Source organism: Oxyura jamaicensis, chromosome 3 (genome assembly GCF_011077185.1).
Source record: "Oxyura jamaicensis isolate SHBP4307 breed ruddy duck chromosome 3, BPBGC_Ojam_1.0, whole genome shotgun sequence".
Lineage (NCBI taxonomy): Eukaryota > Metazoa > Chordata > Aves > Anseriformes > Anatidae > Oxyura > Oxyura jamaicensis.
In genome coordinates, this window is record NC_048895.1 from 8,092,708 (window position 1) to 8,113,122 (window position 20,415).

At 39.2% G+C, this 20,415-nt stretch overlaps 1 protein-coding gene across 2 annotated transcripts in view; it reads left to right on the forward strand.

Moving 5' to 3' along the window:
• Positions 1-20,415, forward strand: part of MACROD2 (mono-ADP ribosylhydrolase 2) — an 857,698-nt gene that overhangs the window by 601,679 nt on the left and 235,604 nt on the right. For both annotated transcript variants that reach the window (XM_035322711.1, XM_035322712.1), the window contains exon 8: positions 2,752-2,825. In XM_035322711.1, the coding sequence (XP_035178602.1) occupies positions 2,752-2,825 (74 nt within the window). The remainder of the gene's footprint in view (positions 1-2,751; positions 2,826-20,415) is intronic.

The window sequence follows — 20,415 nt, forward strand, 5'->3', positions numbered from 1 at the left end:
CCAGTTTTGCCACTTGGGCACGTAGGAAGGCCCATCCATGTGGAGTCCTGTGAGCGCTGGTAAGTACAGGCTGCACACCACACCTATCGACGTACGGCCTGCAACCTTCCCTTCATCTATAACCACATAAACCCAGTGAGGTCCTACAGAGGCACTGCTTGCCTGCACCTGATGGTGAATGCTTCTTTGCTTTTTTGTGCCCTTGTCCTTTTCAGTATTCTGGAGGAGCGCTCACTGCAGTAACATGGGCCAGTGTCACTCTTATTACTTTACCTGTTTTATCTTTTGTGAAATTGAGCCTTTAGCCGGAATTGTCTGAGCTGCTGCTCCAGCAGTCGGTTAACTGTGAGGCTCCTCGAGCTCATTTCTCTCAAGTAATTTGATTCCCACGTGCTCACTGAGATTGCTTTTTCACTGAAAGAAAGTGGGGAGGGGTATGTGTGTGTGTATGGGAGCAGGCCAGAAATGTTATGACAGACAAATGTAGCTTAGAGATAAAAACAACACAAAAACGTGTTTAAAAAGATCCCATCTCAGTTTATCTCCCTTTAAGCCAGTCCTATAAAACCGAATGTTTTTGTGTTTGAGAATCCGAGACACAGGGCCTTTTGTGCTGGTGCACAGTATGGAACAGGAAGCTAAATTCCATCCTGCCTCTACAAAAAGCCAAGAAGGTAATCCTTTCATTAAATTTACCAGAAATGTCTGTAAAACGCTAAGAACATTTTTTTGTAATTGTGGTCATAAAAGTTTTCTATGGATTTTAAGGTGTTTACTGAAATCATACACAAGATTCAAGTTTTTTTTTTTTTTTTCTGAACAATTTCTTTTACACTGTGGTTACTTAGGAGTAATTGAACACCGGTTTTGTAGATAAGCTTCTATATAAGACTGGTTAGTAAGGCAGCAGTTTCCTAAATAATGAACAATTTATTGAGAGATTTATGATTCTATAAAATTGCTAGTGTGTTATCATGGTTTTGGGCAAAGGCCCTACTGCAGGGGAGTGAAAAACAAGCCTGAAAAGTGAATCTTGCTGGAGGGAGGATTGTTCTGGAAATAAACCATTCAGTGCATAAAGAATGGTTTATCAGTTGTCTGAAATATGCATTCCTCCCTCTGCATGGTGTTCATTGTATGGCCACGCAGACCTGCCAAACTCTGGGCACAGCATTTCTGTGTCACAGAGTTGTGGTTTGTTGGATAAAATACTGCTAATTTGAGCAGACTGCTCAGAGGTCCGTTACTTCATATGACCAACATCAGGCTTAGGGTTCTGTTAGCGTTCATTAGTTGGTGTTGTAAGACACGTCCCCTGATGATATCAGCAGCATTATTGAATGTCATAAGAATACATGTTCCTAGCAGCAGTGGAAGTATCCACAGAAACAGTTGATGGATCTTGGCTAATTTTCCATCTTGGACCTGGGGTTGAGGGCAAATAAATACATCTATACTTTATTGAGAGATGTGGGGAGAGGAATCTCATGCTAAATGTCAGTGTTACCCAATCATTGACTATTTCACCTACTACTGTTACTACAGATTGTTGTCTTTTGTGACTTTAAAAGAGTGTACGTACCAATAGAAAAAATCCTTACAAACGGAGTTCAGTTTTGGGCAGTAATGTTTTGGGGACAAAGAGGGAGAGGGGGATTTTTTTTTTTTTTTTCTTCATCTAGCACTGCACAAGTCCTGAAAAGAGATAAACAAGATATAGATTATGGAGGATAATGTTCCAGGTCAAGAAGCTGGGTGCATCTACTAATATTTGCAGTGTCTGCATTTTCTGTTTATGTGCAACACCGTCGTATAATGTAAAAAAAAAAAAAAAAGGTGTATGTATGCAGCTGTACGCCAGATTTCACGACCGTTTATGTCTAGAGCCTTTGCTTGCTTGTACATTGTGCCTGCAGCTCCACCTCTTCAAAGGCTGTTCTATTAATCTAACCTACTGAGGGCTATTCATACAGCTTATGGGTTTTTATATTTAAATCCTCACAGAAATGATTTGCTGCCCTCAAGTTAGGAATTTAAAGGAAAATTAAATTAAGGCTGCCTAAGTAATGAAAGCATCTTTAGATTTGATAGATAGAGACCATCAAAGCAAAAAGACTGTATCCCTAGAAAGATTTCTGATATTGTTTAGTGCTGGGGGGAGTTGCTATTGCTAGTATATCATGCTGTATCAGGCTCTAAATTCATATGCTCATGCTTCATGAATTCTTTAATTTCCAAAGTTGTTTGTTATGTTTTAGGTCATAAATTAAGAGATTTATAACTCAAACATTTTTATCCATATGAGGCCTATGGCATTAGGATCATAGTGTTGTATAGTTTTGCTGACAGATGGATTAAAGAAAGAAAGATCTTATGCCTTAAGAAATGTCTGAATTTTTCGTGTGTGCTATGAGATGTAAGCCTAGCATTTGTTACTGTGATATATGTTATATCATTGCCTGCCTAGTGTGACGTGTATAACTCTATTGTTTTTAGTGGTCTTGTGCTGTGGACTTCTCCTAACCAGACTCAAAACAAAACAAACAAACAAACAAATCCCTGGGAGTGTTTTAGGGGACACCTAAATAGCGTCCCCTAAAACTTCTAAACAAATCTTTAGAATAGAGTGGTCACCAAATGTAATCTCAAACCTAGTCCAAAGAAGGTGGGTGGCAGAATCCAGATTTTTATTTTATTATAAGTGTATAAAATGTGTGCCTTCTGTTTATTTCTCATTTCTTTTGTCTTTAGGTTTTCCAAATGAGCCTGCTGCTGTCATTGCCCTTAACACTATTAAAGAATGGTTAAGCAAGAATCACAATGAGGTATGAAATAAAATATAACTTTCCCAAATTGTTATTTATGATTATGGACTTTGGCTCTGGAAATGTAGAAAGAGTAAACACCAGCTTGAGCCTTGAAGTGAATATTTAGTCTAAAACAAATGAAATCAGGTTAGGACAATGTAGCTGGGGGAAGACTGTTATATTTAAAAAGCTACACTGGAGTTCAAGGGAAATACCTTTGTTTGAAACCATACTGTGCATTTCCTTTGTATTGTAATCTTTCCTGGCAAAGTAAAAGACTATTCTCTTTCTAAGCTGTTTCTGAGCGTCACAGTTTTCATCTAATAATGAGGAGATTCTTGGAAAGGAAATGTGTATAATAGTTGTCAGTGGAAACAGTCACCAAAGGTCAGTGGTGTTCCAGAGGTCACTTTACAGTAAAGAGCTGTATGATAGTATTTCCTATTTTTATTAATTTTTGGTTTGCTTATAGCTAAGTGTTCATTTTCCCTGGAACGCTTGCTAAACTTGTGACACAACTGAATTTTTAACAGGACTGGTGTTCTTCCAGTGACAACATGATGGTGATTATTTTTCCAAGACAAAATGCTTTCAACAGAATGATATCCATATCTTCCCTTTCTAGTTTTTTTTCTTGCTCTGGTTTTTGTTCTTAGCAGGCTGATAGTTTCTAGTGTTGAACTGGAGAATGCAACAAAGAAGTGACAGAATAAAATAATCATTATGTCTTGAGCTGAGGATATGCCTGTTTCCTGGTAATGACAGTCAGCAGGCAGATCTCAGACAGCTAAAGTTGTTCAGTATTTTAGTATGAAGGTATTTAACAAAGCATGCAGTGGGGAAACATTAGGTACAGGAGCATAATTAGTAGTATATTTCTTTTATTCATGTGTTTTGGGGGCCTTATTGGTAAGAGATTCTGATAAACAAGGGTAGTGATTTAGTAGGTTGTAGGAGTTTTTATTTGCTTTTTGACCAACTTTGAACTAAAAGGAAATACTATGATGAGATTTGAACGGTAAATTGAGATACTCAAACCTGAGTGCCAAAAGTTACACCAAGAAATGTGCATGTTTGGACAATGCGGTATGGAGCACTTAGCAGCTTTCTTTCTGTAGATTAGATATTTGAGCAGTGAAGCAATTTTGTATGGACAGTCATTTTTAACACTAAAGGTGCCCAAGTGTCATCTTATCAGCCTAACTATAGGCTTATGTTTTTTGAAAATGGAGCGTTAGTGCTTTACTATATTGTAATTTCATTTGGTTGCATTTTTACTATATAATGGAAGTAAAAGAGGCTAAAAATCTATCTATCTATTTATTTATTTATTTATTTTATTCTGGAACTAAACTCTTCTGTTTCAAAAGCTGAATATGTGTTGTGTATATACCCCTTAATTACTTTTTTCTTTGTGGTATTACAAAAAAAAAAAAAAAAAAAAGGAAAAAGAAAAAAAAGGCAGACTGCCTATCAAATGTGTAGTTGTTTTCTCGGTGAAAACTCTTCTGGAGTATTTTGCTCTGTAGTTCAGCCATTGCTTCTCAGCTGTAAGATGACTTTTGCTTCTAATCTACACTTTGAGTCTTCCCTTTTTCTGCTTCTGGCCTGACTTGGCCTGCAAGCCCTTGTATGCCCTGCATGTTCCCTCTTTCTTACTTTTAGTTAGTGTGTGTGCTGCTTCCCCTTTTTTTTTGGTTCCCGTCATAGACTTCAGGTGAGTTCCTTCTCTTGTTTTCAGAAAGCTTTAGCTCTGTCTTGGAAGGAGACATGCGGTTCACCGCGCAGAGTGATTGAAATGGCAGTGTTTATCGTATACGTTCTTGTCTTTTATCTGAGCTTTAAGCACTTTGTTCAAATGTGATTGAAATGCAAAAAATTCCAAGACATTGTGGTTTGCACAGGTTACTGTGAACTAGGAACACTGAATAAGCACGATTCCTTCTTCCTCACTCCAATGTGTTCCCTTCTATTTCCTTGGTTTTCTTGGCACACTAGCTCCATACCTAGTTACTCACTCCCCACAAATTCCAATTTCATCTGTATTCTTTTTAAGTCAATAGTTGTAGTTTACAAAGTTTGGCCGGTGAGAGGAGCACAGGCTGTCCTGACCACAGATGCATTGTTAAAAATTATCCTATTAAGCTTACATCACAGTTGTTTTTTTGTCTTATTTTTGTTGGCTTTGTTTTTCAATTGGATTACTATAGTTAATAACTGTAGTATTAAACATTTCTGAACACCCTGAATCAAAATGTCACGATGTTGAGGTCTCATGATATTTGGTGTACCTGAAGGCATACGTATGATCAATTTGCAGCAGTTATTACCTATCAGAGAATTCAGAAGCAAACTCAAAGAGCTTTTGTTAAATATTGAAGAAAGTGGTGTACTAGATTTCTGTCAAGATCGGTTTCGAGGGTAGGGTTATCCATAGCTTTGTACTTTCTTGTACAGTGGTTTCTCTCTTCATAAACTGTTCCTGCAGTCTACTGTCTTGAATTTTAGACTGTGGCATACTGGCATATTTTTCATGTCATAAGTAGGTTAGCAGCAAAATAAAAATATTTTGTACTTCTACAGAAGACAGCAGTAACTTATGCAGTGAAAGGGATCTTTGAGAAGCATACAGTTGTTGGGTTCCTGTTTAATGCTTATAGGAAGGTGGGTATAATTCAGCTATATTAAATAAACTGCCATAGCTCAGTGTCAGGTGTTACTCTGACCCATTGTATTTTGCATATCCTTATTCCCTTGGATTAGATTTTAGCTTTGAGTAGTAATACTGTACATCACCCAAACTTTTCCCAAAAGTAGCTCATTGTACAGCAACCAAAATGACAGGGACTTTTTAATGTCTCAACAATATAGTCTGTTCTTAATGCATACCTTGTGATATAGACCTTTCTATAAACTTTGCTCATGAAGACAGAGCAGCTCCAGCTACAGCCACTGGATATTTAAATGTATTTAAACTCACATGTTCTAGCCTAGGAACAAAACCTTTTCCATTTGCTGTGAGGCCAGCTTTTCAGAAGGCTGCTTTCACTCCTGATATGTCTAATGAGAACCACTCCCTTGATGCTGGCTGTGCTATCAAAATGGGCCAGCGTCCTGCTAACAGCCTCCTTGCCTGAACAAGAGAGGCCTTTTGCTTTTGGCTATGCTGAAGTTCAATGAATCAGTTGCCTTCTTCCTTTCCTTCCTTCTCGTGGAATCTGCCTTGTCTTCACCTGAGAAATCCTGTCCAGGTTCTGCTCCTTCTGTCACAAAGATGTTTGGCAGCCAGTTATCCCTGCGATAATTTCTGGTGCTGGTTGTCCTAAGATCTCAGACTCTGCATGTAGGGTGTGTATTGAATGAACTCATGAAATTTTAGTGCAAGATAGAGACTAAAATGGTGATCTGCCCACTAGGAAATGTGCCTACATGGCAACACACTTAGCAAAACCAAATAGGTAAATAAGATGGAAACCTGACATATTTGTAAGTCTCTTGTTGTGCTGTACAGCAGCTGTGTCTTATCTGTCTTTCTGCATCCCAGAAAACTGTGACAAATTTGTGAAAGATAAGGCAATATTGTTGTCTTCTCCTCTCTACCTTCATGCAGTGCTTTGCCTGCTTTGATGCTAAAATGAAGATTTTATCCAACCTGTATTAATTCAAAATACAAAGAAATCAGTGGCTATGTTCCTAAGTCTGCCTGGGGCCCTGAAAATAACCTAAATGACTCCCTTCTTGCAAGCTGTGTTAGAGTCCTAGGAAGTTCTCTGTCATAGTATTTACAAGAAAAGTGATTTGCAGTTAATGAAAGGTTTTCTTATCCAAGTCCATTGTTGTGCTTGACCCCTCAGGTGTTTGCATAAAAACTTATTAGCGTGCTTAACTTCGATGTCACTCAGATGAATGTCTCATTACCATGCAAATGGAGTTAGCTCCTTTCTGAGGTTAATTGTTACAAAGCAACGGAGAGAGATCTATTGTAATTTACTGAACGCCAAGCACCAGCTAGGCAGGGCAGCAGCCATCACAATCCAGCAGCCTAAAATTTAACTACATAAAGTCCGCTAGGGAAAACAGCAATATTTTAAGTAATGGTTAGTACTTACTTGTATGTAACACGCAGCACTGTTCTGGTTTTGAAATGCAACTCGAAGTCAAACTAATTTCTGGCCATGTTTTACACCAAGGTCTGCTGACTTGCAGCCAGAGGGCAAATCTAGTTTAGAAGCTGGTAAATGGTGTTACACTGTAAGCATAGAAATCCCTCGGAGCAAGCTAGCAAGAATGGCAACAGTCAGCACTACTGGGTTAATTTACTGCAGACCACCTAGGCTATCTCTTTAGCAAACTGCATTTTCACATTTTGCAAAGTGCTCTGGAGGTTTAATAGAATTCTTCAGAGCACAAAATAGAATTGGATCCCATTCTTCAGGAATTATACACTGGCATTCATTTAAAAATGCACATTAAGCTCTTTGAACAATTTGAAATGTTTCTTTCTGGGATAAGACAAGGTCTGCCAAAGGTCTGCCACTTGACTTCCCACAACATATCACAGCGGAAATGTGACACCTTCAAATACTTGACCCCCCGACATTTTAGGAGAGGTGGTGGCATTATGTTTGTTGATGTTTGTTTTTTTTTTTTTTTTTTTTTTTTTGTGGCAGAACATTTGGAAAGTTAGTAATTGTTATTTGCTTGTACTTTAGGATCATGCTATGTGTCTTGAAAGGGTGAAAAAATAAAAAAATGCTCATTCTATGCCTTACCTTATGTCACTGACATGAAAAGCCTCAGGACCTTTTCCCGGCTGAAGAAAAGACTTTAATTTAACAGCACATTTAGCTCAAAGTATTGTTCTTTCTCTTGCACAATATCTCTCAACATTTATTACGTCCCGCAGTAGAACAACAACCACAGAAGTGTGATTGCAATATATGCTCCATTGAAATAACTGATGCAGATTCAAAGCACATAGATGGAAAATAAATCAGCACATTCCTGATTCCTTTTCATTAGAATCACTTCTGAAAAGAGACTTTCTTACTTTGCCTGAAGCACAGTAGATTTAGATTTTAGCAAGTAGTTATGCACATCATTCGAGTGTGGCAGTGTTTGTCCTGTCTCCTCCTCCTCCTCCCCCCCCCCCAAAAAAAAAATCAAAAAAAAAAAATCTGCATTTCCAGCATAACAGGGTGAGCAGCATAGTCCTGGTACAGGTGAAATTAGTGGAACTTTGTTTTTAGTGGCTGGGGCAGGATCCCAATAGCTCATTCCTCGTGACCAAAATTTTCAGGAGGAAACACCTGGTTTCTCAAGTTAGGCACACCACAATACAGATGCCCTGCACCTGTGCTTCATTTTGTACTGGGCTTCATCCAAATCCCGGTGGTATTTTCCACTTGCGAGATAGTTCAAGTGAAATTACCTTTCCTGTGCGCCACTTCTCGTATGTGCATGTACTTGCCCATACACAGGGAGCTGGGGTGTGGGAGCTGAGGAAACGTTCCCTGCAATGGGACAGGTGGAGGTGACTGCAGAGACTTGTATCGTCTGGTTTGGAGAGAGGTGGACATCCTTCTGGAGAGGGACCTGGGAGGACAGTGCAAGGAGTTGCCACTGTTCTCCGTTGCGTAAGGCAGGGTGGTACAGGCATGCCTGAGTGAGCTTTCCAAGCCACTAGACCTTTGTTCAGGGCACAGTAACATGGTCACGGCATCGTGTTGCAGGCAGCGCTCTAAAGGTGAGCATGGCAGCCCATGGTACCCCTCCAGGTTCCGCGTTAGTCTGGCAGTACCTGTGCTACGCGGCGGTGTGTTATGTAGGTATATATGTTGGAGGTGTAATTCACCAGAGAAGGATCACTGCTCACGTCTGTCCCTTCAAAATTGGCTAACAAAGTTCTTTTACCTCCGAGCCCACCAAAACATCAGGACAACTCAATTTCAGTATTTCTGGAACGTGTGACTGAGAGGTTATTTCACTGTATTTTTAACTTTCTCTCCCCCCTCCCTTCGGTGGTCCCTGCAACCTAATTTAGGCTCCTCATTCTTCAGAGACAATTAAACAAAGTGGCATCTTGAGATGAGGTCTTGTCTTTATCACTGCAGAAGGATGCAGATGGAGACTGTCTTGGAATATGTTGTCTGATGTAGTTTACTGTAATGTAAAGTCAGTTATATTCCCCTAGGCACAGCAACTAAATTTCTACATTTATTCCAGAAGAGTGGAATAGCTAGCTGACAATATTTAATTAATGTAAGCAAATATTTTTCTAAAAAATGACCCAATACAGACAATTTCCCCTAAGATAGTATTACTTCTGGTTTTGGGCAGCTAGTTTTCATGCTTATGGTTTTACAGTTGACAAAAAAAAGATATTTTTTTGAGGAAAAAAAAAGGCGCATATATTTATGCCTAAGGTGATGTCTTTTATGACAAGCTTGGGCCTGTGCTGACATGTATTTATTTTCAAGTATATTTATTACTTAAAAATAAAGCTCTCAAAATATGGGTTTCTATTGAGCCACTGACAGATTCTCAAGGACAGTAAGGGTGCCAATAAAAATTCAGGCGGCTATTTTGGTAGCTCTTATATGCCACTATCATTTGATTAACATAATCCCCCCTCTCCCCCCCAACACCGTTCTCTTGGGTAGGTTAAAAAATGATCTCCTTTCTATTTCTACATTCTAATTAGGTGGTAATCATATGCTGCTCTGATTGAAATGAAAATCAGCCATCATGCCACTGTCATCTAGCTGAAGTCGAGGAAAAAATGCTTTTCAACTTGTACAAAATTAAAATGATTTACTCGCTCTGTGTAGCTGCTCTCTCACTGGGCTCAAAGAGATTCAGTGCTGTCCCTAAAGCCCAAACCTAACTATCATCCCAACAGACAAGTCATTTTCTGAAAAGATAAGTAAGCTGCCAAGGCAGTGATGCCTTCTTATATGTTCTTCAGACTGCTATTCAGGTGGAAGGCTGATAAAGCAAAGCAGACAAAGCCCATATTCATTATACACAGTACTTTATTTATCAAACTTAAAAAGCTTTTGTTACTTTTGATACAGCTATTAAGGAAAGGCAGGAAGGCATCCCTCTTGGAAAAACATGTTGGAGCTCATGATTGCTGCGGTTGTCCCACGTGACATTTCTGTCGCTCACGTGTGACCAAGTACAAAACCTTAAGAAGGGAATAAGGGGGGAGACATGGCTTCCTGTCACCCCATCCCCACCCTGACAGTTGAGGAAACCCACTTCTATGCATACCGTAGATGTCTTTAATCAATAGATCTTTGTGAAGATTTAAATACACTTAGTGTACCACAGAAATAATGTCTCCTATAACTCCAGTTCAGCTAATTAATGCCACTAATAACAAGACAGGTCTCCGCATGGGTTCTCTTGTGTTTACACAAGTTAACCATCTAATAACTGAAATTTGCCAAAGTATTTATTCCTTTTATCCTCACAATTTAACGGCAGTTGTGATAGCAAGAAGCTGAATAGTTAGAAATGTCTGTAAAGCATGTAGGTAAATTAACAAATGGATCTGTAGATCAGGAATGAGTTCTTGTCTCTTTGATTTGTCCTCTTACTTTCTGTATATTTGGAGGAGCCTGGTTGCTGTACTGAGGACATGTAAGAACAAATTCCAAAAATGTTACTTTTTTCTTTCCTGTTACTTCTTGTATGACAAAAAGATTGTGATAACATCCCTTTATTGCAGCATTGGCTTTCAGACAGAAATCCCAATAATGCTAACAAAGAGGCCCAGCCTTCATTTTGGGAAAATGTAGTCATTGTAGCTACATTTTAGGAGACAGTTTCCTTTAAGTTGGCTTATGCTCCTCTTGCTGTGGATACCTGGAAATAAATAACAACCTGTTTAGTTCTTGTGAGATATGTGGATAAAATACTTCACGAAGTAACAGAGAAATTGCTGTTAGAATCTGTTTTTAAATGAGGGAGAAAAAAATAGTTGTAAATGTTTTGATATACCTTCATGCCCTGCAGAATTGTATCGTCTGTTGTAGATGGATCCTAGCAGGAACTGAGCAGATGGGGGAAGAGGAAGCGCAGGCAGGAGAAGGTTTGCCTCTGGCTCTGTGGAGTGTTGCCAGGAGGATCCCAGGATGAAGATGGAGTTTTGGGAGACTCAGCAGAAGGATGTGAGGTATGCCCTCCTGAGGATGGGCACTCAGGGAACAGAGCACCCAGCCTCCCGCTCTGCAGCCTGGAGAGGATGTCAGATTTGGGGTTTCCTTGGGCTGTAAGGTTATCAGCTCTTTGAACCAACTCAGGTGACGTGTCCATTGGTCTTTGCAGATGAGGAATGCCTGGCCGTGTGCTCTGAGCCTCTCCGAGTGCCCTGGAGGTGCTTAGCCCCGCACCCAGCGTGTGCTGGAAGCACGCACGGCCATGTACCAGCTGATGGCTGTGCTGCCTGCCTGGCCGCAGCGCACAATGCAGCGCTGAGTGAAACCGCTCTGCTGGCATGGGCAGCGGCCTTATTGCGTGAGCCAAGAGCACATGCTTTGTTCTGCTGGCACTTTCCTGGCATCCTGCAGAGTGTACGATGTCTGCTTTTCGGTGCTCTGTTTCCAATGAACTCACGTAGCTGTTTTGTTTCTGGAAAGCTGCCGCCTCAGTACGATTTAAGCTCTGTTCTGCTGCCTACAGTTTTGCCCAAGTAGAATGTCCAGTACAGCACGTGAAGGTGAAGTAATAAAATAGAAAAATACTTTAAGTGATTCTTAGTTGAACACCCATCTCATATCCTGCTACGCAGGCAGAATCTGGTGCGATGTAGCTAACTGTAAAGGGAATATTTTCCTAAGTTTTATTCTCTCTTCCCATCAAAGGTTATCTGACCAATGCCTACCATCATCTCCGAGCATGTTGGCCATCAGCAGTAGGTCCAAATCTATGTAGGACGAATCCCGCATGGGATTCTTATAGCCAGAGTGCATTCCCTGGGAGGAAAAAAAAAAAAAAAAAAGAGTTTATTGCTGCCAGACTACAGCATCTTGACATATAGTTTGAGATATATGATTCTGACATTTAATAGGTTAGATGATATTGGCCACATACTTCATAGGTTCTGTATCATACTGGGAAGGTGAAAAATGAGTCTGTCTACTATATATGAAATGACAGAACAAATGAGAAGAGTGCTGTGGATGTGGGGAGCATTGACAATAAGAACATGTTTAAACGTGAGAATGACTGACAGGCTTCCAAGATGAAATACCTGTTAATTAATACAGAACAATTTGTTTAAATACAAAAGTGAGCACAGATTAAGGATGTGTATTGCCTTCTTACTTAGCCTTCAGGACAGATTATTCGACTCTTCCAGTTTGAGGGGATTTATGAAAAGTGGAGAATAAATTATTCCTAAGGAGAGTTATGATATTGTTTCCTTTAGTAGCAGCAGAGGTAAACAGTGCTTCCTGAGAAGAGTTTTGGGAAAAGGCTACAAAAAGACTCCTGCTGAGATTCTCACCTGCTCAGATTCTCACCTTGCTGATAATCTGATCTCTCTCGAGATAAGAGTGAAGGTTCATATTTACTACCACAGGCTGTTTACTGGCATTAAATCATTAAATCTAAACCAGGATCATTTAGGTCTGTTTTTTATTATTATTATTATTATTATTATTATTATTTATTTGTTTATTTTATATTAAAAAAAGACATGCTTAGGGACTGGTAAAGTAACTGGAAAACAGTCAGTGGTTTAGATGACCAATAATGGTTGAGGACTAAATCAGAATTAAGTAGGTTAAAGAGCAACGTAATTGTACAGTTGAACTGGAAGTCAGTGTGGCAGAGCATAGGTGTCATGTGCATGTGTAATGCTGCCTTGTAAATAACCAGCTTGGAATCGCCCATGTCTCTTTCTTTTTCCCTCTTTCCTCATCCTGATTCAGGAGTGAATTATAATAGTACCAGAATTGAACTGTGTGTACTGGAGTTCTCCTGAATTTGGGATGCTTTTCTGAACCATCAGTACTGAACTTTTCTAAGCCAGCATATGTCTTGTCTTGGCAATTAGAGTAAAAATACCATGTGCTAATACGCTGCTGTGTTCTTTAGTACTGTAGTCTTAGGGGAAAAAAAAAAATCTAAGAACCAGCAGCTACATGGATGATCAATGCACAAGCAATCCAGGGGGATAGGTGTGTCTTCATGATTTCTCCCCCCCTGCAAGGAAGTACAGCCTTTCATTAGCCCATCTTTAATCATGCCAGATTTGATGAGGTGTGAGGTTTGCTGTTGTCTTTCATCCAGCTTATCAACACACCAGGGCCTGTGTATTCAAGCCTCAGTCCAGCTACATGTTCTCAGGTCAGGGGGAAGGGTTTTATATGCATTTTTCAACCTCTTGCTGGACCTTTCATCTCACCTTTGGGTTTTGTAAGCCAAAAAGTTAAAAAGCTTTAGCCTTCTAATTGCATATTCATAATTTTATCCTTTAGTTGAGATGTTAATTTATAACTGTTGCTTTATTCCCAAAGTATGGAATATTTGATTAATTTCATTAATTCTTTTTAATTTTCCCTTGTTCTATAACACTATACGTCAAATGTCTTTTCCATGTATGGAAGAAGTCTTTGAGCTTGCACTGCTGCTTGTTGTTTTTGAAGTGAATGCAAAACCTTGCCCTAATATGAAAGAAACTTATCATACAACACTTTGAATCCCCTGAACTCAATCTTAGAACCTGATATGTGTCAGATGATAACCTCTTCCCTTTGGGCATTTAAACAAATGTTTTCCTTTGGGAATTAATACTAATAATATACAGCCTGCATGATGATAACCTCATGATGGGGGAATATTTCAGAAGGCACAATAGGAATTACATGCTTTAGCCCTACTGACTTTCCTTGTGATTCTGTTGCGTCGATGCTCTGTGTTCCTTGTTAAAACTTCTCCCTACAGACACCATGTTAAGTTCATTAATATTTACAAAGCAAACATATTTCCCATCAGACAGATGAAGCACAACTGCCCTTGATTTTTTTTTTTAATTATATGTGCATCGATACAGCTTTGGAGATAGTTTAAATGCAAAATCTAATTAATATGCATACTTATATTTGTAAATTACCCTAGGCGTGTTTTTTTTTTTTCCAAGAATGATCTTTATGGGATGCATCATATGAGAATAAATCTCATTATAACGACAGGTTTCTTATGTGTGAATGCTCTTAGGATGGGGTTTGAGTCTTCATGGAAATTTGGAAACTGCCTGTCACACTGTTGGTACTGAAGCCCCTATTAGCAAGGTGGAGATGTGGATATAAGAAACTGCGATAGCACAGATGATCAAAGATACTTGTAATTCAAAGCTCTGAGTGTAAAACTAGAGGGTAAGCTTCTATAGACTAACACTAGTTCTCAAAGTTTTCGTAAATTTTAGCAGAGATAATTTTTGCAGCGCAGTTGCTAATGAGGAAGGGCAGGCATTCGTATCTTTAATGATGGCAGTGTTGGCATTTGTTAGAGGAGGTAGATGAAAAGAATGAATTGGCTCCCATGTTTAAAGTGTAAGTATTTACAGAAAGAATAGTTGTATGTTTACTAGTGCTTGTGTTGTTGCGAGCATGGTGTTTCAGATTCTGCAGGACTCAGAGACAGAGATGTATTTGAGGGACAATCCCATCACAAGCAATTTATAGCTATGGTATTGCAAAAATAAATCCAGCTTGTGTGATGCCTCCAAATAGTAGAAGCTGAGAGAGAAATAAGTAACTGTAAGATTTTTGGAGACTATTAGAGAATAAAGAGTTCTCTATAGACAGATAATAACAAGTATATATATTGCTTTGGTGCTTGACTGCTCAGTGAACTGGGATTTCCAAGTAAATGGTCAGTAACCTGTCATTATTGGCAATTTCTGGTCACTTTCTAGGTTTTGTATGTGGGGAAAGAAGGGTCCTGCTGTGATCTGATCAGCAAGGGTCTGGCAAAAGAGAGCAGGTGCCTAGCAGTGGACAGCCATGAGCAGTACATGAACTTTTTCCCTTTGGTCAGGACTGGGAGTAGGCAAGAGCAAGTTAGGCTGACATGGTGTCTTGTACCTAGAGTATTGCAGGAACTTTCGGAGTGAAGCACTGAGAAGCTATTTGATCTGGTTTCTCAGTTCCCAGATAGCCTAGTTGAAAGAGAAAGCTGCAATAGACATTGAAAGCACAGTGTTAGCTACTGGGCTTTCTGAGGCTTGCTGGTGGAAAAAGTTGATTTTGGATGTCCTACATATCCAGAGTGGTTGTGTAGACTAAAAATGAACCCTTGATGTAAGGATCTGGCAGGTTCCATGCTTCTGGCTCTCCCCTCGTTTGTACTTTCCTTCTCTTTGCAGGTTTTTCCTTTCAGTCATCCCGGCTCTGCCCTCTGCGAATGGCAAGCTTGTCTCTCTATTTTGTGCTCTGTTGCCTGGACATTTAACAAAGCACTTTGCATCAGGAGAGAGGAAACAAAGAGTGTACCTCTGCTCTGGATCTATCTTGTGTTGCAGCTGTTGTTTTTAGGTAGGATTTCAAGTCCAGCTGCTCCTTACTGACCCTGTGGGAAGTGGCAGGTTGAATCAATTATTTGACATGCACATTCTCTGTTGGCAGGATTCTCGAGAGCCTTATAATGGCACAGATGATGTTACTTACTAGTGCAAAAAAAGTTACAATTGGGTATAGCAATTAATATGCAATTAGGAAGGCATTCTTTTCTGTCCAAGTATTTTTTTCTAGTTATTTTTAGATTTGAGTTGACTGAATGGTTGAAGAATTCCTTTTGGAAAAAGGGAAAAAAAGGGAAAGGGTTAGTATTTTTTCTGCATTAGCTTTGTGTTTTTGTTTTTTTTTTTTCCCTCCCACAGGGACACCGTTACAGCACAGACAGCTGTTATGTAAAACCAAATCAGATTCGAAATGCTGTCAAGCAACTTAGCATCTATGAACTATAATGCAGCCCTCCTATATCTTAATGATGCATTGTTTGTTATACGCTGCATGACTGCTCAAACTTACATCTGTTTAGAGAAGCAGCGAGATTTGAACTTAATTACAGGATATCTCTAAAAACAGTCTGTACATGCTGTGAAGGTATCTTGGTAACTCACTGTTGCTGCTGCCCATGGTAGTGATGCTGCCCGGCAGGTTGCAGGGAGGGAGGGTTGACAGGCGTTAGGCTGTGGGCATGTTGAGATGTCAGCATTATCAGAAATGACAACGTCTGTGAGAGAAAGAAGAGCGCAGTTGTAAGCCCCCTTCAGCCGTCGGCACCACTGCCGAGGCTGCCAACAAGGGTGTCAATTTGTGCCAGCTCCTGGAGCATTTTTTGCAATGGTGACACTTGCTGCTTTGGAAAGGGATTGAGGCAATCGGTGCATTTCATGCGGGCCACCAAGCAGCCCCTGCTGCTATCTGCGTCACCTGGGCTGTGTTTGAGCTAATGGAGTACGAGCAAAAAGGGCTTTATGCTTTATGATAATCTCCTGAGCTCTTGCATCTCCGTTTCAGACTACATTAGAATTACATGGGTGCTAAGTCAACTTAGTAGTTTAGAGCTGTTGGTTTTTTTCCCGGTTTATTTTCTCCTGTTCTAGAAAGGTGATTTTGAAGAAATGTTCTGTGGTTAATGAAAACATCTATGAATGTAAAGCTTTGTGTTGTGTATAATTTAGAAAGTTTCATCAAATGAAAATATATGGCAAGTATAGGGTCTTGCTGTCTGGGTGACCTTCATGGGCTCTTGCTAAAAGAGGTCAAATTGGATCTCTGAACTTAAAACCACAACTAAACTAATTAACATGGGAGGAAAAGGTTAGCAAATGTGATATAATTATTCATAGAACTGGGTCATAATTTCTTTTTCAGTTCGTTTTCTAGCATGTTGCCACACCACAGCACTTTCCATTAATAATGAAGACATTTTGGAGAAATATTATTAGTATCTGGTTGGCTGTAGTTAATTGACATATTATTGTATTCCAGCACGTTCTGCCAGGGACTGCTGTGAATGGCCTAAGGGCTTCTAGGGAGAACTTAAGCAGAGATAACCAAAGAAGTTATTTTAACTTTAACAGTTCTTCAACTCTGTATACCCTGATTCTAGAAGGCAATTTACTAAAATACACAGAGAATTTTGGTTTAGAAAATACTGATGTAATGGTCTTAATAAATTTTGTCTGTGGGGACGGCACATAAGCTCCTGTAGGAGTAGGGCAAGGCACTGAGCATTCAGAGTGTTTTAAAATCTGAGTGGCTAAACGACATAAATCCATTTACTTATGGATTTAATCCTGGCTGCTTTGTCAAAAATTGGAGTAATGAATTGACAAGGAGTTTAAGAAATGAACCATGTATGTAACTGAGGCATGCTAATTACTGTCTTTACTCCCCCTCAAACTTAACAGAGCTTAAAATGAATGAATCTTTGTTTTTAGAAAGAGGACCAAAGAAGAGAGTCTGCATGAAGGGGGATGGGGGTTACTTCTTGAGAGAACAGTTTTGTGAAACAAGATTAGTAAGGGGATAGCAAGCCTTTCACCTCCAGGTCACCAATTCAAATCCAGACCATTTTGTTCATGTCTGAGAACTTCTCAGCCTTTGCACTAGCCTGGCCTGTGTAGAATAAGATGCAGAGTGTGGTTTTGGTCCCTATCGCAGCTGACGTGACTCTAGTTGTACTGATTAATATTATGTATTTAGAGTCTGCTCCTGAGGTAGCAGCACCCAGCTGGAGGTTTTGCTATTCTCTCCAGAGTAGCTGGGATTAAGCACAAAATAGAAAACGGCAGCCTCTAGTGCTGCTAGTTTCAAGTGTTCATGGACATTTAAAGGAATTTCTTCTCGGATGTGCTTATGGAAGGAAATGGAAAGCCAGAACTTCAAAGGAACTGAGCTATTTGATCACGGAACGTTTTATTGTGCAGTTAATTACGTAAAATAGGCTGAGCTGAGATAGAGCTCTTAGTGATTTTTTTTGCTGTGTGTATAATTAGATATACCGAGCTGTTTCCTCAGCTGGTGTCAGTCTGCTGAGCTGTATTTAAGTCAATTTGCATCAGCTGAGTAGCTGGACCCCGATATTTAAGGAACCATTGACTGTTTATTATGCCACAGAACATGCAGCCAACCCCTGTACCCTAAGGAAGCTCAGGCCAGGATGTACAAAGTGAGAAACATAGTACTGTCTTCATTTTTAAAGTAATGATGGGCTAATTTCAACCTGCAGCACTTTTATTTGATGCTTATTTGAAGCTATAGCAATAGGATATAGAGGTAAAGATGTTTTGGGGATGTACTTACGTTTTGGTACTTTGGAAAGGAACTTGTGGTGAAGGGTTTTGATCTCTTTAGGCTGTGACCAGGGGGCAAAAATAGCAGACGTGGAGAAGTTTAAGGTCAGGGAAAAAGAAAACAAAAAAAAAGCACAGACTGAACTCTAGAAAGGCTCTTATCAGTGAGTAATGTAGGAATAAAGTAGTAATTGAGGTAATGGAAGTTGATAAGGAACAGCTAACACCGCTCTGGTCCTGCTTTCTGTTCTTCCAGAAATGCTTTACATTTTAAAAACAGGGAAACTCCTGTATGCAAGCTTGCAGAGTCTTATTTTAGAAGACACCACTAAAAACATCAACCTGCCAATGTTTAAGAATTTAAGTTTGAGGCCAATGATACTCTGATGCATCCTACAGCTGAAAATGCAGCGATCTGAAAGAGTAACAGCATTCTGTATTAATTAAATGTTTAGAACAGTACTTCCTTTGAGTAATGCTCAAGACATCCATGAATATTTGTAGTACTGTATGCCTTGAAGTGCCCAGTTTCTTGCACTCTGCTTATATGTTCAATACAGCCAGAAACGGGATCGACAGAAGCATTAAAAACATTTTAGAGAATGTCAATGTCTAAGCCATTGGGCATAAAAGTCTGGTTTTGTTGATTTGAAATAATCAGGGATGTTCTGTCCTCAACATTAATTCAAGAAATAGAGATTTGTGTCAGTTGAGAGGCCTGACTTTGCCATCAGTATACACATGGTAGTATTTGTGTGCTGAGTGTGTGAGACTGCTTCCTCTGTACTTTGCACCCAGTGAGTTGCTGCTTTTCTGTACCAGAGAAGAGCTGCTTGGGTCTGAAACAGAGTCTTAAGATTAATGGATTCAGAAAAACTGTCTGTGTTCATCTTGTTCCATTCAGAATAAGAAGAAATATCACTCTTTATGGCCTGAATCGTTGTTTGTTCTTAATACTGATGCTTTTTGATAATCTCAGAATAGTTATGGTATTAGAATTGTATCTTCATGCACGGACGGGGCAGGAATGAGTTGTACAACTTCTGAAATAATTTCATTTCACTTTCCTGATTATGTATGGGGATTCAGTAATAGCCTGCATTCCTCTGTGGTGTGAAAGCAGGTTAGTTGAAAAGTTTATAATACACCTAGTGATCAATGAAGTAACAGTAATTTACCTCAGAACTAATTCTGCTTAGAAAATATGATTTGCCTCACACTAATTATTTCTGTATTGTCCTTATTTGCATCACAGGCATTTCACTGCTCTTCATCTTAACTTATTAAATCCTTCTTGCTCATGCATGAATCTGGACAGCTGGATACCACTAATGGGGCAGCTAGTGCTACCCAGTGGTCTATAATCAACATTCTGTTGCCACACATTAGCATCACACCACATGCCTAAAAGGACTAAAAATTTGATTTGTGAAGCAACAGCTGATTAGTGGTGATTAACAAAAAGACTAGGGGGTGGTGGATATTGTGTAACACTGCTTCCACCCTTTCAGGATCCAGCAAAGAATGGCATATCTGGAATGTCAGTGTGAACAAAAATAAATGAACCATTATCTAAATGCTTTTATCACTAATCATTTCTCTAAGGTTGCTTAAAACTAAAAGCATTTAATAGCATTTAAATAAAAACAGAGGTGGAAATTATAAAATCATGACAAAGGAGGTCTGTTTATTTTAAATAAAACATATGTCAATTTGTTTATCTGCAATGTCAAAGCAATACAAGATGCCATAACCATGATAAATATATAAAAATATAATATTAAATATACCTTAAATGCCTTGCAAAATACAAGAGACTCCCACACCCTGAGGTAAATTGGTCATCTGTAAAGGGAGTTCATTTTAGATGCACAGTGAGATACATCGGAAAAACTCAGGTTGCAGCAGTCAATATCGAAAGACCACTGAAAAGTATATTCAACAGTTTCTGTATAACCCGATTATACCTTTGTAATAGCTCCATTTCTTCAAACCGCTCCATATGCGTTATCTACAGTGGTAGGCAGAACTATCTGCACTTTGAAGTTTTGGATGGCAATGCCTGTCTTTATTTAAAAAAAAATATTTTTTATTTAAAAAATATATATATATTTTTTTTCCAACAAAAAAGAAGATGTAATATACCTGTGTCTTTCACATCTGGTAAAGGTTAAAAAGCTAGCAATGAAAAAAAATAAAATATCCAAATATTATACAAAAAAGTGCACACGTTACTCTCTTCCTTCTATCATACTCCCATTGGCAGCTAGTAAAAAGGCAGAAGTATTTGCT